Consider the following 17,548-nt stretch of genomic DNA (forward strand, 5'->3'; position numbering starts at 1 on the left):
GCCTCCATTTTTCACAGCACTCTTCTACCTGGAGGTCTGATGAGGAGGCTCTTGTCTAGTGTTACAATCAGGAGTTCTACCTTCACATGGTCTGGCAAGGGATGACTCCTCAGCCAGGAATGTCTCCTAATGACAGACTCAAAAACTAGCTGCTGGTCTCACTTCAGGATTTCTAACATTCTTTTAGTCAATAAGGGATTAGTCAATTTCTGTTCTGACTGAATGTTGCAACATGGCTATATGCTCCCTTGTTGGGCTCATGTTAGCACCCCATCTCAGAGATTCGGCGACTGTAGTTTCAACAGGATAGGTGTTATTACCCAATACATGCAGACAATGTAGATTGCCCTGCATAATGTATCCAGTGCATCACAGGCACATTTAATGGCAGGCTTGGCACAGAGGTAGCACAGTAAGACAATAACTCCTGAAGCTACAGCATACAACTCTGGTAGTTGAAAGCCTTTTAAGGCTAGGGTTGCAGAGATGCAATTCCTTCAGTCTTTTTCACCAAAGTAGTTAACTGCACTATTCTCATGGTCATCAGGAAAGAAATTCTTGGATGCAGCTGAACAGGTTCCCTTGCAGGAATCCAAAGACATCACAGCTGGATCAGCTAGCTAGAAGAGTTCTTACACAAAAACATATGAAACTCTTGGATCCTGCAGTAAGGTCAACCTTCCTGGGGACAGGGAGGGAGAGAATCTGGCTCCACAGATGCATTAATACATCTTCCAGTATTTCTGGAAATAGAGACACAGTAAGTGGCTTCAGCTAGAGCAGGACCATTAAGGCCTTGTGCCTTAGTTGGACATATGAACACCTATGCCTCTTATTTCAGGACTTCCTTAATCCTGTGAAAGGTTCCCCAAATGTGATGCACACTGTTGCTGAAGCAAAAGATAAAGTGTCCTCAGTATCAGAGTCCATATACGAGTGGAAAGATAGAGCTTTGTAAAATCTTACCATGACAGTAAATACTCGTTTCACTGTTGCAGTATTCTTTACTATTGGGATCTCCCACCTAGGGCAGCCTGACACTTGGCCAGTATACCAACTGATCTAGTATGCAAACCATAGGGCAAAAGAAGTCCATGCTCATCCAGAAGGAAAAATGCAGAAGAAAAAGGGGAGAACCTCAGCCAGAAGGGAATCCAAAACAAAAGCCAGAACAAGAGGTTGGATGAAGGGAGAAAAATACTGCAACAGTGAAGAGGACGACAGCTACTGTTATGGTAAGATTATACACACTGTTGCAGCGTTCTTTACTACAGGGAGAGTAAAAAGCTCAAGAAATGGAATGGATGGTGGAGGGTTAAGAAGATCCCTCAACAAACCCAATCAAAATGGCTCAAGCAAAACCTGCTCTGGCCCTAGAAACCATATTAAATTTATAACGCTTGGTAAAGGTATGCAAGGAAGACCAAGTAGCAGCTTCAAGCATGGAATTGGCAGCCACCCCCCTTGAAGGCACCACAAGAGGCAACAGCCCTAGTGTAGATAGAGATTTGCCATGAAAACACTAAAAAGAAAGGGCCTTGGAGATCCAGGAGGAGATAGTTTGCTTATAAACAAGTCCAACCCAATGCCCTGGGATGAAAACAAACAAACATCTGGTCACACTTATGAATGGACTTAATTTTATCCAAACAGTACCAGACTTGTCTGTGCAAATCCAAGGTATGCAAGACCCTCTCTCTAACAGACTGAGGAGGGAAAAAAGAAGGGAATTGTACTGACTGATTCAATGATAACTCATTTACTACACTGCACATAAAAGGAGGATTAGTATGAAAGAACACCCTGTACCTGTGGGAGAAAAAACACAAAATGGGAGGAAAGGCCATAAGGGCCTGAAACTAAGAAACCCTCTGAGCTGAAGTACAGCCAGCAACAAGACACACACCCAGGTACAATGCTGCAAAGAAGCAGAATCACAGGCTCAACATGAGCCCAAGTCAATTTTTCCAAAACAAAATTCAGGTGTCAAGGAGGAGGAATAGGTTTCCTTGGAGGCCTAAGATGCAGGATGCCTTTAAGAAATTGTTTTTTGACTTCAAAACGAGAAACCAAGGAAGGATTCAAAGGCAGAGAAGCATAAATGGCTGACAAATGGGCCTTCATTGAAGAGAAGGCTGAGCCAGACTTTAGCAACTCACACAAACAGAAGAGGACCAAAGGGACACCCACTGAAAAAGGGTCCTAGTTACGAGTACGGCACCAGACAAAAAAGCTTTTTCATTTGGACATAAGAGTTTTCTGGTGCAGGGTTTCCTTGCCTCCTGTAAAACCCTAAGTACAGCCTCAGAAAATAACTGCCTAAAAGGGTTCAAAACCCCATCACCCACACTGTCAAATGAAGAGCGGACAAGTGAGGATGGATGAGAAACCCCTTGCCTGTGTGAGGAGGTCCAACAGGTGAGGTAACTTGTGGTGATGCCCATGCCCTGATGCATTAAAAGGGGGAACCAGTGCCGTCTTGGCCAAAAGGGAGTCACTAGGAAGACTTTTAGGGAGCCCAGCAGAGTCTTCTGCAAGATTCTTGAAAGTAGAGGAAGAGGAGGGAATACATAAATCAATTAAAGGAAAACAAAGGGCATCCATCTTCCATGCCAGATGGCAAGGCACTCTGGAACAGGAGACAGGAAGCTGCCTGTTCAGACAGGAGGCAAAAAGATCTACCCGAGGAATACCCCACCAATGGACAATGTCCAGAAACACATTTCTGTGAAGCATCCATTTGTGAGTCTGTGTTTTGGACCCACTCAGTGTCTGCCAACAGACTTTGCTCTGAAGGAATGTTTATTGATTGAAGAGTTAACCAATAACTGGGAGACTCCTTCCAGGCCTGAAGAGCCATCCTGCAGAGGAGGTAAGATTTTGTGCCTCCCTACTTATTGACATTTGACATCAATGTACTGTTGTCTGTACAACTTCAAGGGACCTTGTCAGAACATGAGGTGAAAAGCTTCAACAGCCATAATCAGAGCCCTTATCTTTGATGTTGATATGGTCCGACTTCTGAAGGGGGACCACAGAACCTGAACTTTCAGGTGACCATATGAAGCCCCCTAACCCATGTCTGATGCATTAATGGACAGTTCTTCAGAACAGACTGGGGGTTGAAAGCTAACTGTTGAATCCACCACTCAAATCCCTTTTTAGACAAGAAAGAAGAGGTACACCGATATCCAGAGGATGGCAATGCTGCAGCCCAACTGACCTGAAGTACCACTAAAGCTTCTGCATATGCGGTCTGGGAGGAGGGAGCACTGAAATAGAAGAGGTCACGAATCTCAGGGCCTGAAGAAACTCTCAAGTGGCAGTCAGAGGAAGAAGAGAATGAAAGAAGGTAATCAATGACAAAACTTTTGGAGGCAGACGAGAGGCCAACATTGGCACTGTCTGAATCCTACATCCCAGATGCACAAGATTCTGACAGGGAGTCAGGACTGACTTTTGGAATTTGATAATAAACTCCAGACTTTCAAGAAGAGAGAAGCACTCCAGATCTTGTAACAGGTGACTGAGAAGGTGCCTGAAGCAACAGATCATCTCCATGAAGGAAAATTCTGAATGCTTTCAAGCTTGCAGAAAGCAATCACAGGAACTAGGCATTTTGTGAATACTCTTGGAGCGGTAGAGAGGCAAGAGAGCAAAGCAAAGAAAAGAAACAGAGGAAGAAACAGAGAAATGAAAAAATACTTCCTGAAAGAAGGTGAACAGAGACATGGATGTAAATATCCTTTAGATCTAAAGGCAACAGAAAAGCCTGGCAAAGTAAAGGAGGAAACAGGATTTGAAGAGTAAGCATCTGAAAAAGAAGGGACCTTCAGAAAGGTGTCAAGCAGTGAGAGATCCAGAATAGGTCTCCAAGTGCCCTCCTTTAGAAGAACCAGGAACATCTTGGAATAAAAACCTCTTTCCCACTTGAGACTGAGAAGAAGGCTGAATAGTTCCCTGGTTCACCAGAGACTCTAGGACCTCTGGGAAATGAGGAAGGTGCTGTACAGGAGGTTAAGGAATCCCTGAAAAAGGAGGGGAAGTCTTGCATACGAGGCAACCCTGACAGATAATAGAAAGAACTCAAGAGTATGAAGTGATGAGAAGCCAATTTGGAAGACAAAGGGAAAATCGAAGGGACAAAGGCACCTGGTCTAAGAGTATGGGGGGAGGATTGTCAAAGAGAAGCAGGCTTTTAAGATAAATGAGGCTTCTGGACCACATACATCTGAGAAGTCTTAGCAGGGAAGACTCTCCTGCCACCCTTCCTGCCCTTGAAGGCCCTGCAGGGCTGCCTGCGAAGAAAAGCAGATCTAGAAAGATAATTTCTCTAGAACTTAGGGATAGGAGAGACAAAAAAGAAGTTATGTACTCACGATAATGTTCCATCTGAGTAGGTAACTTCATTTGTCAGCAACCTGTGGGGTATCGGATCCGATCCGGACCCAAGCCGGCAGCTTTCCAAGCTAGAGATCTGAGCTCCTAGCTCCTTCCCCTTACCCATAATACCCTGCTACCTCCCTCCAGTCCTCAGAGTTTGCCCAATTAGCACACAATACCAAAGCAACAAACCACCTGAACATCCTAATCTGATGCCAACTAGGAGTGAATCAACAATCCTTCGAATGACGAACTACAGGCTAGGGGGACGGAGGGGGGGGTCGGTTGCTGACAAATGACCGTTACCTACTCAGATGGAACATTATGGTGAGTACATAACTTCTTTATCTGTAGTAGTTAACTTGATTTGATCAGCAACCTGTGGGACAGTCCCCAGCTACCAAAACTTGGAGGTCCTCAAGGAAGGATATTCCGGAGCACTGCAGAGCCAAATGATGCCCTCTCCATGGATATCAAATCCAACTTATAATGAGTAATAAAGGTATGAGAGCAAGCCCAAGTGGCCGCAGAACAGATGTCATGTCATCCAAGGGCACCCTTGACCAAAAAGCAGCAGAGGTAGCCACAAAACGTGTAGAATGTGCACGAACTCCCACGGGCTCAGGTCGACCAGAGATTTTGTACGTGAACAAAATGCATTTAGAGATCCACCTAGCTAGAGTTACCTTTGTTATTGGTTTACCCAAAGATGGCTTGGCAAAGGAAACCAAGAGCTACTCTGATTTTCGAGAGGCAGCGGTTCTATGCAAATAGAAACGCAATTGTCTATGCACATCTAATGAATGGAGTCTGTATTCCCCTTTGTTCTGGTAGTTAGGGAAAAAGAAAGGCAGATTAATGGATTGGTTGATGTTAGCTTCGGAAGCCACTTTAGGTAAAAAGGAGGGATTAGTCCTGAGGGAAACTCTGTCTTTATGGAAGCCAAGATACGGAGGTTTGGTACAGGGGGCCTGAAGCTCAGATACCCTTCTAGCTGAGGTAATAGCAATCAAGAAGGCAGTTTTCCAAGACAAATACTTTAAGTCAGCCGAAGCTGCAGGCTCAAAGGGCGGACCAGTAAGAACCTGGAGGACTAAGGTTAGATCCCACGCAGGAACCGCATTCTTGACAAGAGGTCTTAACAGAAAAGTACCCTTCAAGAAGGTCTTGCAGATCTTGGAGTAAGCTAAGGGAACAAGATTACCTCCGATGGTGAAGTGGGAAATAGCCGCCAACTGAACCTTCACCACTGAAGAACTGGCCCCCTGATGAAAAATGTGGGATAAAAACTCGAGAACTGCTGGAATGAGAGCTGTAAAGGGATCCAAATTCTTTTGCCCGGCCCAGATAGAAAAATGTTTCCATTTACTGTTGTAAACTTTCCTGGTAGAAGGCTTATGTGCGGCCACCAGGATGGATTTAACTGCGGACGAGATACCGGGAAGTCCTAGCCACTAACGAAACTGGATCAACCAAGCGGAAACCTTGAGGTCATACAGGTTCGGGGTTTTTAATCCTTAAGGATGAGAAATCAGATCCGGGATGGGATCTAAGATCCAAGGAGGAGCTACTAGAGGAGACCGCAGGTATGGGAACCAGGTTTGACGAGGCCAGAATGGGGTATGAGGATAACTCTGCTCCCCAACCGACGAGCTTTCTGCAAGAACTTTGTCATTAAAGGGAGAGGAGGATAGGCATAAAGAAGATTGGATGGCCAAGCATGAACCAAAGCGTCTCTGGGTGGTCTCCCCTGGTGGGGGGATCATAGTGAAAAACTCGCTGCACTTTGCGTTCGAAGGCGACATGAACAGATGGCAGCAAGGTTGACCCCATTTGAGGAAGATCTGTTTCGCTACTAAGGGGTTCAGAGGCCACTCGTAAGGTGAGAGGATAGTTCGACTCAGCTTGTCTGCTAAAATGTTGGACCGATCCTGAATGTGCGTTGCTAGCAGAAAGCGGTTGATAAATATCTCCCACTCCCAAACTCTCATGGCCTCTCAGCAGAGAGGGTAAGACCTGGTCCCCCCCTGTTTGTTGATGTACCAGACCACTGACATGTCTGTCTGAACTGCAACAGTCCCTAGAAGAAGGAGGGCATGGAGAGCCTGCAACTCTAGAAGCACCGCCCTTATCTCCAGAACACTGATATGCAGAACAGTCTCTGTTGGAGTGCCTTGGACGGTTCTGTCCATGCAATGCCCCCCCCCCACCCTAGGCGAGAAGCATCCATGGTCACTGTGGCTAGAGGCAGAGGCATCAAAAAGGGCTGCCCTTCCCGAAGCTCGCGGGAATGGAGCCACCAAAGCAGAGATTCCCTGCAAACCCTGCTGAGGGGAATAGGGGAGTATAGCGGATGTCAGAGGATGGACCACTGTACCTGCAAGGTCCATTGAAGAACCCTCATATTCAAGCGGGCTAGAGGTGAAAGATTGATAGCCACCAACATAGACCCCAGAGCCCTCAGGAGTAATTCTGCCGGTGGGGCTGGAGACTGTAGAAGAGCTAGGACGTGGAGAGTTAGGTTTCGGAGTCTATCCGACGTCAAGAAAACTTTTGACTGAAGCGTATCTATTCTGGCCCCTATGAAGTCCAAGACCTGAGCAGGCTGAAGGGACGATTTTTTGTAGTTTACAGTGATCCCCAATTGGTGGGCCGAACGCAGGAAATAGTCCCTGGCCGAGAATAGCAGATGCCTGATGGGGGTGGCGAGGAGCCAGTCGTCCAGGTAAGGAAAGACCTGTATTCCCTGAAGCCTCAGGTGGGCCGCTACAACTGCCATGACCTTGGTGAACACCCTGGGGGTTGTGGTGAGACCAAAGGGGAGGACCCTGAACTGATAGTGGCTGGCTCCCAGCCGAAAGCGGAGAAATCTCCTGGACCGCCTGTTCATTAGAATGTGGTAGTACGCATCCTTGAGATCTATGGAGCACATCCAGTCATTCTCCTGCAAAAGGGGGAGAATAGATTGAATAGTGACCATCCGAAATTTTTCTTTGGCAACGGACAGGTTCAGTGTAGACAGGTCGAGAACTGGCCTTAGGTCCCCCGTCTTTTTTGGCACCAAAAAGAACATGGAGTAAGTGCCTGATGCGGACTGGCCTGGGGGGATGTGTTGGATGGCTCTTATCTCAAAGGCTGCCACCTCCCTCTGACTGGGAGGGACATCGGGGAGGTGTCCCAATCGAGGGGGAGAATTCAGGAAGAGAATAGAGTAACCTCTGGATATTATTCGGAGCACCCAGCGATCTGTCGTGATGGACTCCCAATGTGCTAGGTGCTCCGAGAAATGCCCCCGACTGCCTACAGAGAGGAGCAGTCGGGCAAACCCCTCAGGGTTGCTGCGTGGGTCGATCAGAAAAGGGTTCCCTCAACCTGAAATTCTTGCCCCCCCCCTGCCTTTGGGCCGGCGTCCACCTTGTCCTCCCCCTGCCTCTGAAGGATGAAGGATTTGGAGCAAAACGGGATTGAGATTTCCGGAACCACATCTTCTTTTGTCCTCTCTGGTTCCTGGAAAAAGAGCCGAGAAGCAGATTCAGACGGCAGACAACATCTTCCCGTCTTTCTCACTCTGGAAAAGCGTATCGCGGATGGTCTTGCCAAACAGAGTAGAACCATCAAAGGGAGCATTCGCGAAAGACGCCTTGAAGGGTTCTGCAAAATCACTAAGACGAAGCCAGGCATGACGCCGTAAGGTGATGCCTGCTCCGCTGGTTCTAGCGGCCCCCCTCTGTGGCATGGGAAAGAAGCCGCATAGAAGTGTTGGATATTGACTTTAGAGTGGCCATTCATGTCGAGAAGGTTTGTTCGTCCTCGGCCGACATGGACTCTGGGGGTGACCCAGCGTACTCCTTGATTAGGTCTCGCTGAAGCCGAATCACGTGTGCCAAGTAGTTCAGCGCCCCTACAGAGAAGGTGGCTGAAACGAACATCCGCTTTCCAATGCGGTCCATCGTCCGAGACTTCTTGTCTGGAGGATGTACCAAGGAACTTTCCTGCACTAGTTCCTTCTTGGTGGCACCCACCACCACCACCATGGCATCTACTGGGGAACCTTTGCTCCACGCTGTCCTGTCTGTGGGGGGGGGGGCTAAGGATTTTATCTGGTCTCCTGGGTATCGGCTGTACAGTGTCTGGCTCCTTCCATAAGGTCTACCAGGGGGTCAGCCGGAGGGGACACCCAAGAGGTAGATGAGCCTGCGTCAAATGCCTCCAGAAACAGACTCATCCGAGCAAGGTTTCTGGGCTGACCACCCCCCTTTAATGCGCATCTCCATGATGTCTCCAAAGCAGACGTCCTCAGGGGGTGACCTGGGGGAACCTTCCCCTTCCTCCAAGTCAGTGTCTTCTGTGAGGGACTCGGGGGGGGGGGGGGGTCCAAGTACCTCCTTTTACACTTTTGTTTGCGAGGGACCTCCTCGGGGGGCTGTCCGAGGAGGGCTCACCAACCAGGTCCTGTTCCTCTAGGGGAACCATCTGGGAAGTTGACACAGACTGTCCATGGGGCCGGATGATGGAAGACAGGCCCGTCTGCGAGGGAATGGCGGGTGGATCCGTAGCATGAGCCTGGGGCCTCGAATCCCTTGAAAGGACCCTCTCCACAACGTCGAAGGCAGAGGGTGAACTGCTCTCCCTGGGATCCGAGAGCAGCCCCCTCGGATCCAACGTGTGGATCGGCGCCGGAGTTGACACAATCGGATCCGAAAAGGAAGTGTGTTCCAACCGCGTTGGTGCCGAAGACACACTAACCCCTCCGGATCAGAGGCTCGGCTCACGGCCCTGAGAGCTCGGATCCGAAAAAGGACCAGACAAACTCGAGGGTACAGCCGGCAAAGTAGCGATTACTATCGGTGCTGACACCCCGGCGGCTCAGACACTACCCCGATCCGATGGCTTCAAAACCAGATAGTGGATCGGAGAAGGAGCAATGGGAGCAAAGAAGGGGGGGGGAGGCAAGAGCAGTCCCATCTGCATTTGGGCCTGGAGAAAGCGACACATCATCCGGTCCATGTCCGCGTCTGAAAGGCTCCTAGTGGATCTGGAAGAAGCTGCCAAGGCTGGCCGGGAAGGCCGCCTCGACGACCTCGAAGGTGACCGGGACTCCTCCTCTGGCTCCGGAGAAAAGCGTGGAGAGTGAAGCCGAGAGGGGGAAGACCCGGAGGCCTTCTGGGGAGAGCAGAGCTGCTTAGCTGGCGGGGCTGAGGGGGCAGAATCGGCCCGGCGCTTGTGGCTCCTATGCCTCTCCCTGTCACACTCCTTGTCCCTTCTGTCTTTTTTCCTGGAGTCCCTCTCCCCCTGGACCGCAGAGGGAGTTTGAGCCCCGGCCAGGGGAGCAGGAAAAGTAGGTGGAACAACCGCGGCTGCTGCCACAGAGGGAGAGGAGGACCAAGTAGAATCCGGGGGCAAAAGACCCGCTAGGATAAGCTTGGTCCTCCTGTCCTTCAAAGCCCGGGGGTTAAAAGCCGCAAAAATTTGCAGCCTGATGAAAGATGGGTAACCCCCAGGCACATAACGCACTGAGTGCGGCCATCGGCTGGAGACCGCTTATGGCCACATTAAAAAATACGACCTTAGGGCATTCAGCCATTTTAGTCACACACACATGCCTTCACACACCCAGATAAGGGGAAGGGGGAACTATAACAAACTAACAGAAAATTTTTACTAGGTGTACTAGGGTCGGAGAAGGAACACACACAGTTTTTGAAGAAATTGGATAATAGAACTAGAGAATAAAACCCTCTAAAGCTACTCACAAACTGCCAAGAGCTAGTCATTCGTGCTTCAAGAAGCCGTGGCAAATGAGATCTGAGGACTGGTGGGAGGTAGCAGGGTATTATGGGTAAGGGGGAGGAGCTAGGAGCTCAGATCTCTAGCTTGGAAAGCTGCCGGCTCTGATCCGATACCCCACAGGTTGCTGATCAAATTAAGTTAACTACTTCAGATAATATGCTTAAGGTCTACTAGGCTTTGCCCTTCTCTTGAACAGACCTAAACATGTCAGCAGCAGCAGTACCAAAAAGATGCTTATTATACAAAGCAGCATCCAACAATTTGACCTTAATGTCCTCAGGCAAAGACAAAGATGGAGCCAAGCTACAGATCTGAGCTCCTAGCTCCTCCCCCTTACCCATAATACCCTGCTACCTTGTTCGGTATATACTTCTCTGAGGTTCAGGCCAACACGGGGTGGATTATGGCTGACAAAGTTCGCAGATGACTGCAAACTGGGGGCCATAATCGAATCTCCAGCTGACACAAGCATCCTCCAAAAGGGTCTCACAGAGACAGATGCTTGGTGCCAGAGCCATGGCCTCAAGCTAAATGCTAAAAAGTGCATAGTCATCCCCTTTGGGAAAAACAAGGTGCCCACAAATTACCACATAGGTGGTAATCCATTAAGTACGGAAGACGTAATTAGAGATTTGGGGACCAACGTAGATAGTAATCTCTCCTTTGATGATCACGTTGCCAAAGTGGTTAGAAAGACCTTCTATATAGTCCACCTTATCACAAAAGGGTTCGCATCTAGATCAAGGAAGGTCATTGTGTCCCTCTACTCGTCACTCATCAGGCCCATAATTGAATACAATGCCCCTTTTGGGATGTACCTTACCCGACACCTGCAGCAACTGGAGAGACCCCAAAAGTACCTCACCAAGAGGATCATGGGCTACAAACAGATGTCCTATGCAGCTCGACTAAAGAAACTCCAGCTCTACTCAGTTGCTTACTGCTTACTCAGAGGCGATCTATGCCTGACGTACAAAGCCATGTCAAACCCAGAATTAATGGACATGCTCCACCTCAAAAAATCCAATTCCCTTAGAGCTACACGCTCCAGGGACCTAAACCTCAGCACAAAAATAAATAGGACATGCTGGAGGGACAGATTCATTTTCCAGAAGCTCCCCTCACTCTGGAATAGAATCCCAATTCATGTTAGACATAGCCGCTCGCTGACCCTCTTCAAGCGAAATCTGGACGCGTGGATGGGAAATCGCAAATTCACCCCTGGGATCTCTTCTGTGTCCCTGCTAGACAGAGGCACAGTAAACTAATCTTAAAAGGGTACCTTCTGTGACCTACTTTACAGAGGCACAGTAAGCAAATCTAATAGGGAGGCGGAAGCCAAATACACACTGGCTAGGCTTATAAATGCCCCAGGGCAGATAGCCTATCTACCTATGAACCTATGAAGAATAACACCTCATGAAAGACCTAAAAACCATAGCCCTGGAAGAAGCATCAGGAGCATAACAGCTACATTTGATAGAGAGTGTTGAGACACTTGAAAAGTAGGACAGAAGATTTGCCTTCAGAATCAAGGAGGTCTGAAATAACCTGACAAGCCTAAGCAATCAATGTCACAGTATATCTGGTCATGTACGTCTGGTAATTAATGGCCATAGAGGCTAAATTATAAGCATCGTAAACCTTCTTACCAATCCTCTTCACTGTCCTATTACCCTTATCAGAAGGCAAACGTTTGGAAGAGGGCAGAATTTGGCAGGTTTATCAGAAGAGAACTGACACCACGGCAGAAGTCACTTAAATAAAAGTTGACAATCCTCAGGGACCTTATAAAACCCATCAGGATTCTTAGACAGGACGCTGAGAATCAGAAGACTTGGAAGCAGCAATGAAAGTGTCTAACAAAGCAGCCAACATAGGAGGAATTGCAGTGGCTTTAGGAGTATTCACCTGAAGCAACTCATAATATTTTCTCTGAATATCAGACACTTGAGAAGAATCCCACTTAGTGTTCCATCAACTTAGCAATTGTGTCCCCAAAGGACAATTCCCTAAAAGGAGATTCCGGGCTAATAGACTTGTCTTCATCAGAACCGTAAATCCAAGGCAAAGGCATCTGTAAAAAACAGGACAGGACCCCTCATCTGAGAGATCTGGTTCCCTAGGCCATTCAGAAAGGGTAGAGGTCCAAGGAGGAGGAGGAGGAGGCACTGAAACCTCTTGAGGGGGCATCAGCCATCAAAGCTGAAAATAAGCCCAGACTAATCTTTTGCCATTCCGTTTGAGGATCCTTAGGACGGACCGAAATGTGCCTTGTCTTTTCTTGGAAGGGATGTCACCTCTAAGAAATACCAGAAGTTCCAACCCTTGGCAAGATTCAGTAAGAGTACCTGGAACCCCCTCCCTGACCAATATCTGCAGAATCCTTCTAGGACCTAAGATAGTCAACCACAGTCCCCCCTCGACATTCATAGCAGATGCCTGCAAAGCCTCAGAGGACATGCAAAGAGACGGATTCCTGTTAGTCTACAATGAGGTCACTCCACAGGAATCTAATGCAGACACCAAACAGCCTACAGAGCTATTACCCACTTCTACAGGATCATCTGGTGGAGGCTGGACAGCTAAATAATACAGCAGAGACTTCTTGGCCTTCTTCTTACCTAGCGAGAGCATCTCAGGGTTAACAGATTCCACTATGCTACTCTGGGGTAACAGCATAAGCCATTGGTTTCCAAGACAAATGGCTTCTGAGTGCCTTAGGCACAAATGCCTTACAGATACTGCAAGAGGTATGGTCATGGGAAGCAATCAAACAAAACAGACACTGTTCGTGGCCATCTTTATGGAGACTCTGCCTCCGACACTGATGTTATCCATTCCTGCATGACTTGAACTCTAGGTAAGCAAAATAAAATACAAGACCAATGAAAAAAAAAAAGCAACTCCAACAGGGCACTTATCTGATGGCTAGGTATTCAGCACAGCAACAAGATATTCAGACCAATGAGCAATAATGTTGTTCAGACTGGTGGCAAAGAATTTCTGGTTAACTGCATTTGTACGTCACTTTTATGCCCAACATCCTGTGTGAGGGGCATATACATGATACATGGCACATACAAGATCATAAGGCTTTGGTATACTGGCCTATCAGACTGCCCTAGGCGGGAGATCCCTATATCCCTATAGTAAGGAATACTGCAACAGTGGTATAAGAGGACATCAGTTGGGTCTTACAAACCATCTCTTTCACCTCTGAATCACAGATGTCGGATCCTCCTCGGGGGGGCATTTCTCCAAATGTTTACAGTCTCCAATACCTTGATGGGAATGGATCTACAACTAAGTCAGAGTACAATTAAAGTTAATTTAACAAGTACTGCTTCTGTCTTTGATGTTTGCCAACACTGCTCTCTTCTCAACATTTGTGATTTCACAGAATTGCCTCCTTCTGTGGTTCATATTCCGTTACCTGTACAGCAACATATTTCTGTATGCTCCTTTCATCCTCTTGCTATATAGTGTGTGTGTGTCTATGTGTGTGTGTGTGTGTGTGTGTGTGTGTGTGTGTAAAATCTGGGTTTGCTGCAAAATGGAAATATACAATCAATTTCTTATCTTGAAAAGTCCACTTTATCATCTCATGCCTCTTGTTTGACCTAGTAGTTTTGTTTTTTTGTGTCTGAAGCTTTCTTCTGCCAAACGGAGGAGGATTCTACTCTGCCCGCCAACCACCGAGTCCTGGCACCTATGCCTACTATACAAGGACTGTGTACTTTTTATTATTTTTACCTATGTACCCATTTTTTTAACCTTTCCCCATGACAAAAAATAAATTCTATTTATACCAGTAGAGTCTTGGCAAGAGCCATTTTCATGGTAGGCTACCTCAAAGGTTGAACACTTGGATTTCACAAATAAGCACATGAAATTTTGGGTCATCTGGAATATCGCTTGGGCAGTGGCATGGGATGAGGCACTGCTCAGCTGGTGTTGTAGCCTGTGGCTGTCCATTTGTACATAAATATCTTAGACCACAGTAGAACTAGGGAAGTCACATTAGACACCTCAGATGAGAGGAAGATACCAAGAATCTTTGCTAACTTCTTCACAAATGATCAACATTAGGACGCCAGCCTCCTTTTCAACAATAATGATCTTAGCATCAGTCCCACCACCACCAAGGGAGAAGAGATCAAGGAATGCATAATCCAGTCCCTCCCTCTTCAGTCTCGGATTTAAAAATCCATATCAGAGGAGACTCCAGGCACTGGGGGCTGATCCACACCAGGCTGCAGTTTTGCAGTGCATTAAAGACATGGAAGAACTCCAGCTAGGAAGATCCATTCCTGCAGAAAAGAGTGTGTGTGTGTGTGTGTGGGGGGGGGGGGGTAAAGGCCCACCAACTACCCAAAACCAAATTAACTGCAGAGAGCTTAATGGGATGGGCATCCTGTACTTGGACATTTAAGCTCTCCTGGCAAGGGCAGGGTAACCACCCTGGAAGTCTAGACCTAGGTACAATAGTCCCGACTTCTTAGCAAGGGACATCATACACAACCAGAAATGTGACAGAATTGTGCTCTTTACAAATGCCAAACCAGGCTTTGACAATGGACATCCATGGAATGGCATCCTGTCTTCGCTACACTAGATGACCTTCAGCTTGGTGGGATGTGCCTTAGTCCACAGGAATACAAGTCTCCACGGAAGGCTTCAAAAGACATCTTGGATAACTGAAGTGTGTGAGCTGGTCACTGGAAAAGTCTCATCAGGACCTGCACCTTCAGAGAAAATCAGATGCCTTAGTCTTATCCTCCAGATCAATGAATTGGTATCATCCATATGGAATGAACCAGAATGTTCCATAGAGGGTCTGCATTAAATCAGTGAGCACTTAAAATTTTTAGCGAACATTGATTTATCAACCTTCTTTAAGCGAAAGCTTAAAATCCCGAACATTCGGAACAGCAATTTTTTCCCAGGGGGGGGGGGGGGGATTCACAATTCAAAAACCTTCAAAGCAGTAAAAGTGAGGGTTGATAAATCAGCGTTCGCTGATTTAATACAGACCCTCCATTGAGGTACAGGTCAGACCCTTAAGCCTCTTCCTGTCTAAACCTTTTTTCTAAACACTTTCTTCAAAGTGATTTTGGAATAAATTTCTAGCAAATACTACAGTTTACGACATGCTCCAATCTTAAATAGAAAAGACAACAGTTGTGGAAACTTTTGCAGCGAATTTACCTTCCACTTACATACTTTGATTCCTTCTAAGAAACAGCCTTACTCTAATGCATAACAAAAATACAGACTGTTTCTTAAGCATCACTTCAGGGTCTTACATCACATTAGTGAATGTCAGTACTAATTTCAACATTACATAAACAGTACTCAAAAATCAGAGCAACCATGTGCACATAATAAATTCACAGAACAGAAGGTCATAAAATCAGTTCCCAATGCGTGTTCCATATTACACATCCAAACACTTTAAATCTTTGTTAAAAAAAAAATTGATGCCATAAAGGTCACAAGACTGCACTGCAAACGTTCTACCTTTTACAACTATCTGCATCAGAGCTGTGCAATGGTCTATGACGCTATAATTTGCTGCATACCACTTTTATTACTGTATCAATATGGGACTTTTAACTAAAATGTTAATTTGTGAAGATGTGTACTTTGAAGGAAAACATACAGAAATATTAATTCCTGATGAAGAGGAAACCATAAGCTGGATGACCAAAGCAAATCTGAAGCAGGGATGAAGCAGCCAGCTGTCGGGATGTCCAGTTAATCTCAGAAGAGCATATGAAAATGAGTAACATCTTACCAGAATATGACAGAGGCTTATGACACTCTGAGGCCAGTAACATCCTACATTCTGAAGGGATTTAAAGTCAAGTCTTGCAAACTAGACAGGCAGTACTTATGCCCCTGGCCATATCCTGACACTCATTCACAAGCTTCCTGCTACTACTACAAGAAATCCCTCTAAGATTTCCTGTACTTGGTGATGTTGCAGGGAACAACAAGCACAGACTCCAGAAAAAATGTAATGATTGTCTAATCTGTATCTCCTGGGTATAACTGCAGTGGGGAAAATAAACTCAGACAAAATGAAAAGTGAGTCCAGGTAGAGAAGCACAAAAAGTTCTTCTGATATAAAGTATATACATAACTTTTTTTCATTCTCAACCCCAACATCAATTTAATCAGAAAATTGCCATGAAAAGTAAATGGGTTGGAATGAGATCACTGTTCAGTTGACTCAGAGGTCTCACTGTTGAAACATTTATCGGAGAACTGGAACAGCTGTACCTCTACTAGGAAGAGCTACTAGATGTCTGGCCATTGCAATGCCATTTGGTTGCTTTGTGTTCCACCTGAAGTATTTACTTTATGAAGTTGCCCTGCAGATCTTGCTTTATGAAACATGGAGCAGCAAACTGAAATACCTTTCACTTACCGTAGGTACTTACGAATGGGTTCACAAGCGAGCTCTAGAAGAACCATGGATGGGTCCAGTTCTCTTAACGCTTTGATGGCAGAGATATAAAGAGTAATGATGTCTGATGTATTCACACCTACAAACAAAAAATATTTAGAAAAAGCATTTGCCAATAATACATAGTATTTATAGCAAAACCCACAGGATACAGAAATCATCAATCCAATAGCTTTCCCAAAGTGAGGCACTAGTTCTAGCACAGAAGAAATTTAGCAAAAAGTTTAAACTTATAGTTTAATAAACTAGTAGTATGATACATTCTTATATTATACATAAGCACCTTTTTGTTACACAGACAAAAATGCACTACATATACATACATCTACACAGACATTTTATATTCACATATATATATTTACAAAACATTCATATACACACGGATTATACACACACACATATATATATATATATATATATATATATATATATATATATATACACACACACACACACACATACACATACACACACACACACACACACACACACACACACATACATACACAGTGGATAAAAAAAAAGTTTACACACCCCTGTTAAAATGCCAGGTTTTTGTGATATAAAAAATGAGACCATAATAAATCATTTCAAAACTTTTCCCACCTTTAACGTGACCTATAATCTGTACAATTCAAATGAAAAACAAATCTGTTAGGAGAAAAATATAAAAAAATAACATGTACAATACGGTGGTTGCATAACTGTGCACACCCTTAAACTAATACTTTGTTGTGTTCCACAGAAGGGATTATTCAAAAATTTAATTTTCTAACATAAATACAAAATTATCTCTGTGTTTTATACAGCCAACTGGCATAAAAACAAGTCAGAAAATTTGTGTACTTCTGAAGTTGTTGTTTTGGGAAACAAAACTATTTGAAACAGGAAAAACACCCC

General features: G+C 45.8%; 1 protein-coding gene across 1 annotated transcript in view; it reads right to left on the reverse strand.

Annotated features, from left to right (window-relative positions):
* ANAPC2 (anaphase promoting complex subunit 2) overlaps positions 1-17,548 on the reverse strand; it is a 1,102,972-nt gene that overhangs the window by 633,032 nt on the left and 452,392 nt on the right. Inside the window, 1 exon segment of the mRNA XM_044058339.1 lies at positions 16,610-16,727. Within this exon segment, the coding sequence (XP_043914274.1) occupies positions 16,610-16,727 (118 nt within the window).

This window comes from Protopterus annectens, chromosome 16.part0 (genome assembly GCF_019279795.1).
Source record: "Protopterus annectens isolate FY-2018-M chromosome 16.part0, PAN1.0, whole genome shotgun sequence".
NCBI classification, from domain to species: domain Eukaryota; kingdom Metazoa; phylum Chordata; order Ceratodontiformes; family Protopteridae; genus Protopterus; species Protopterus annectens.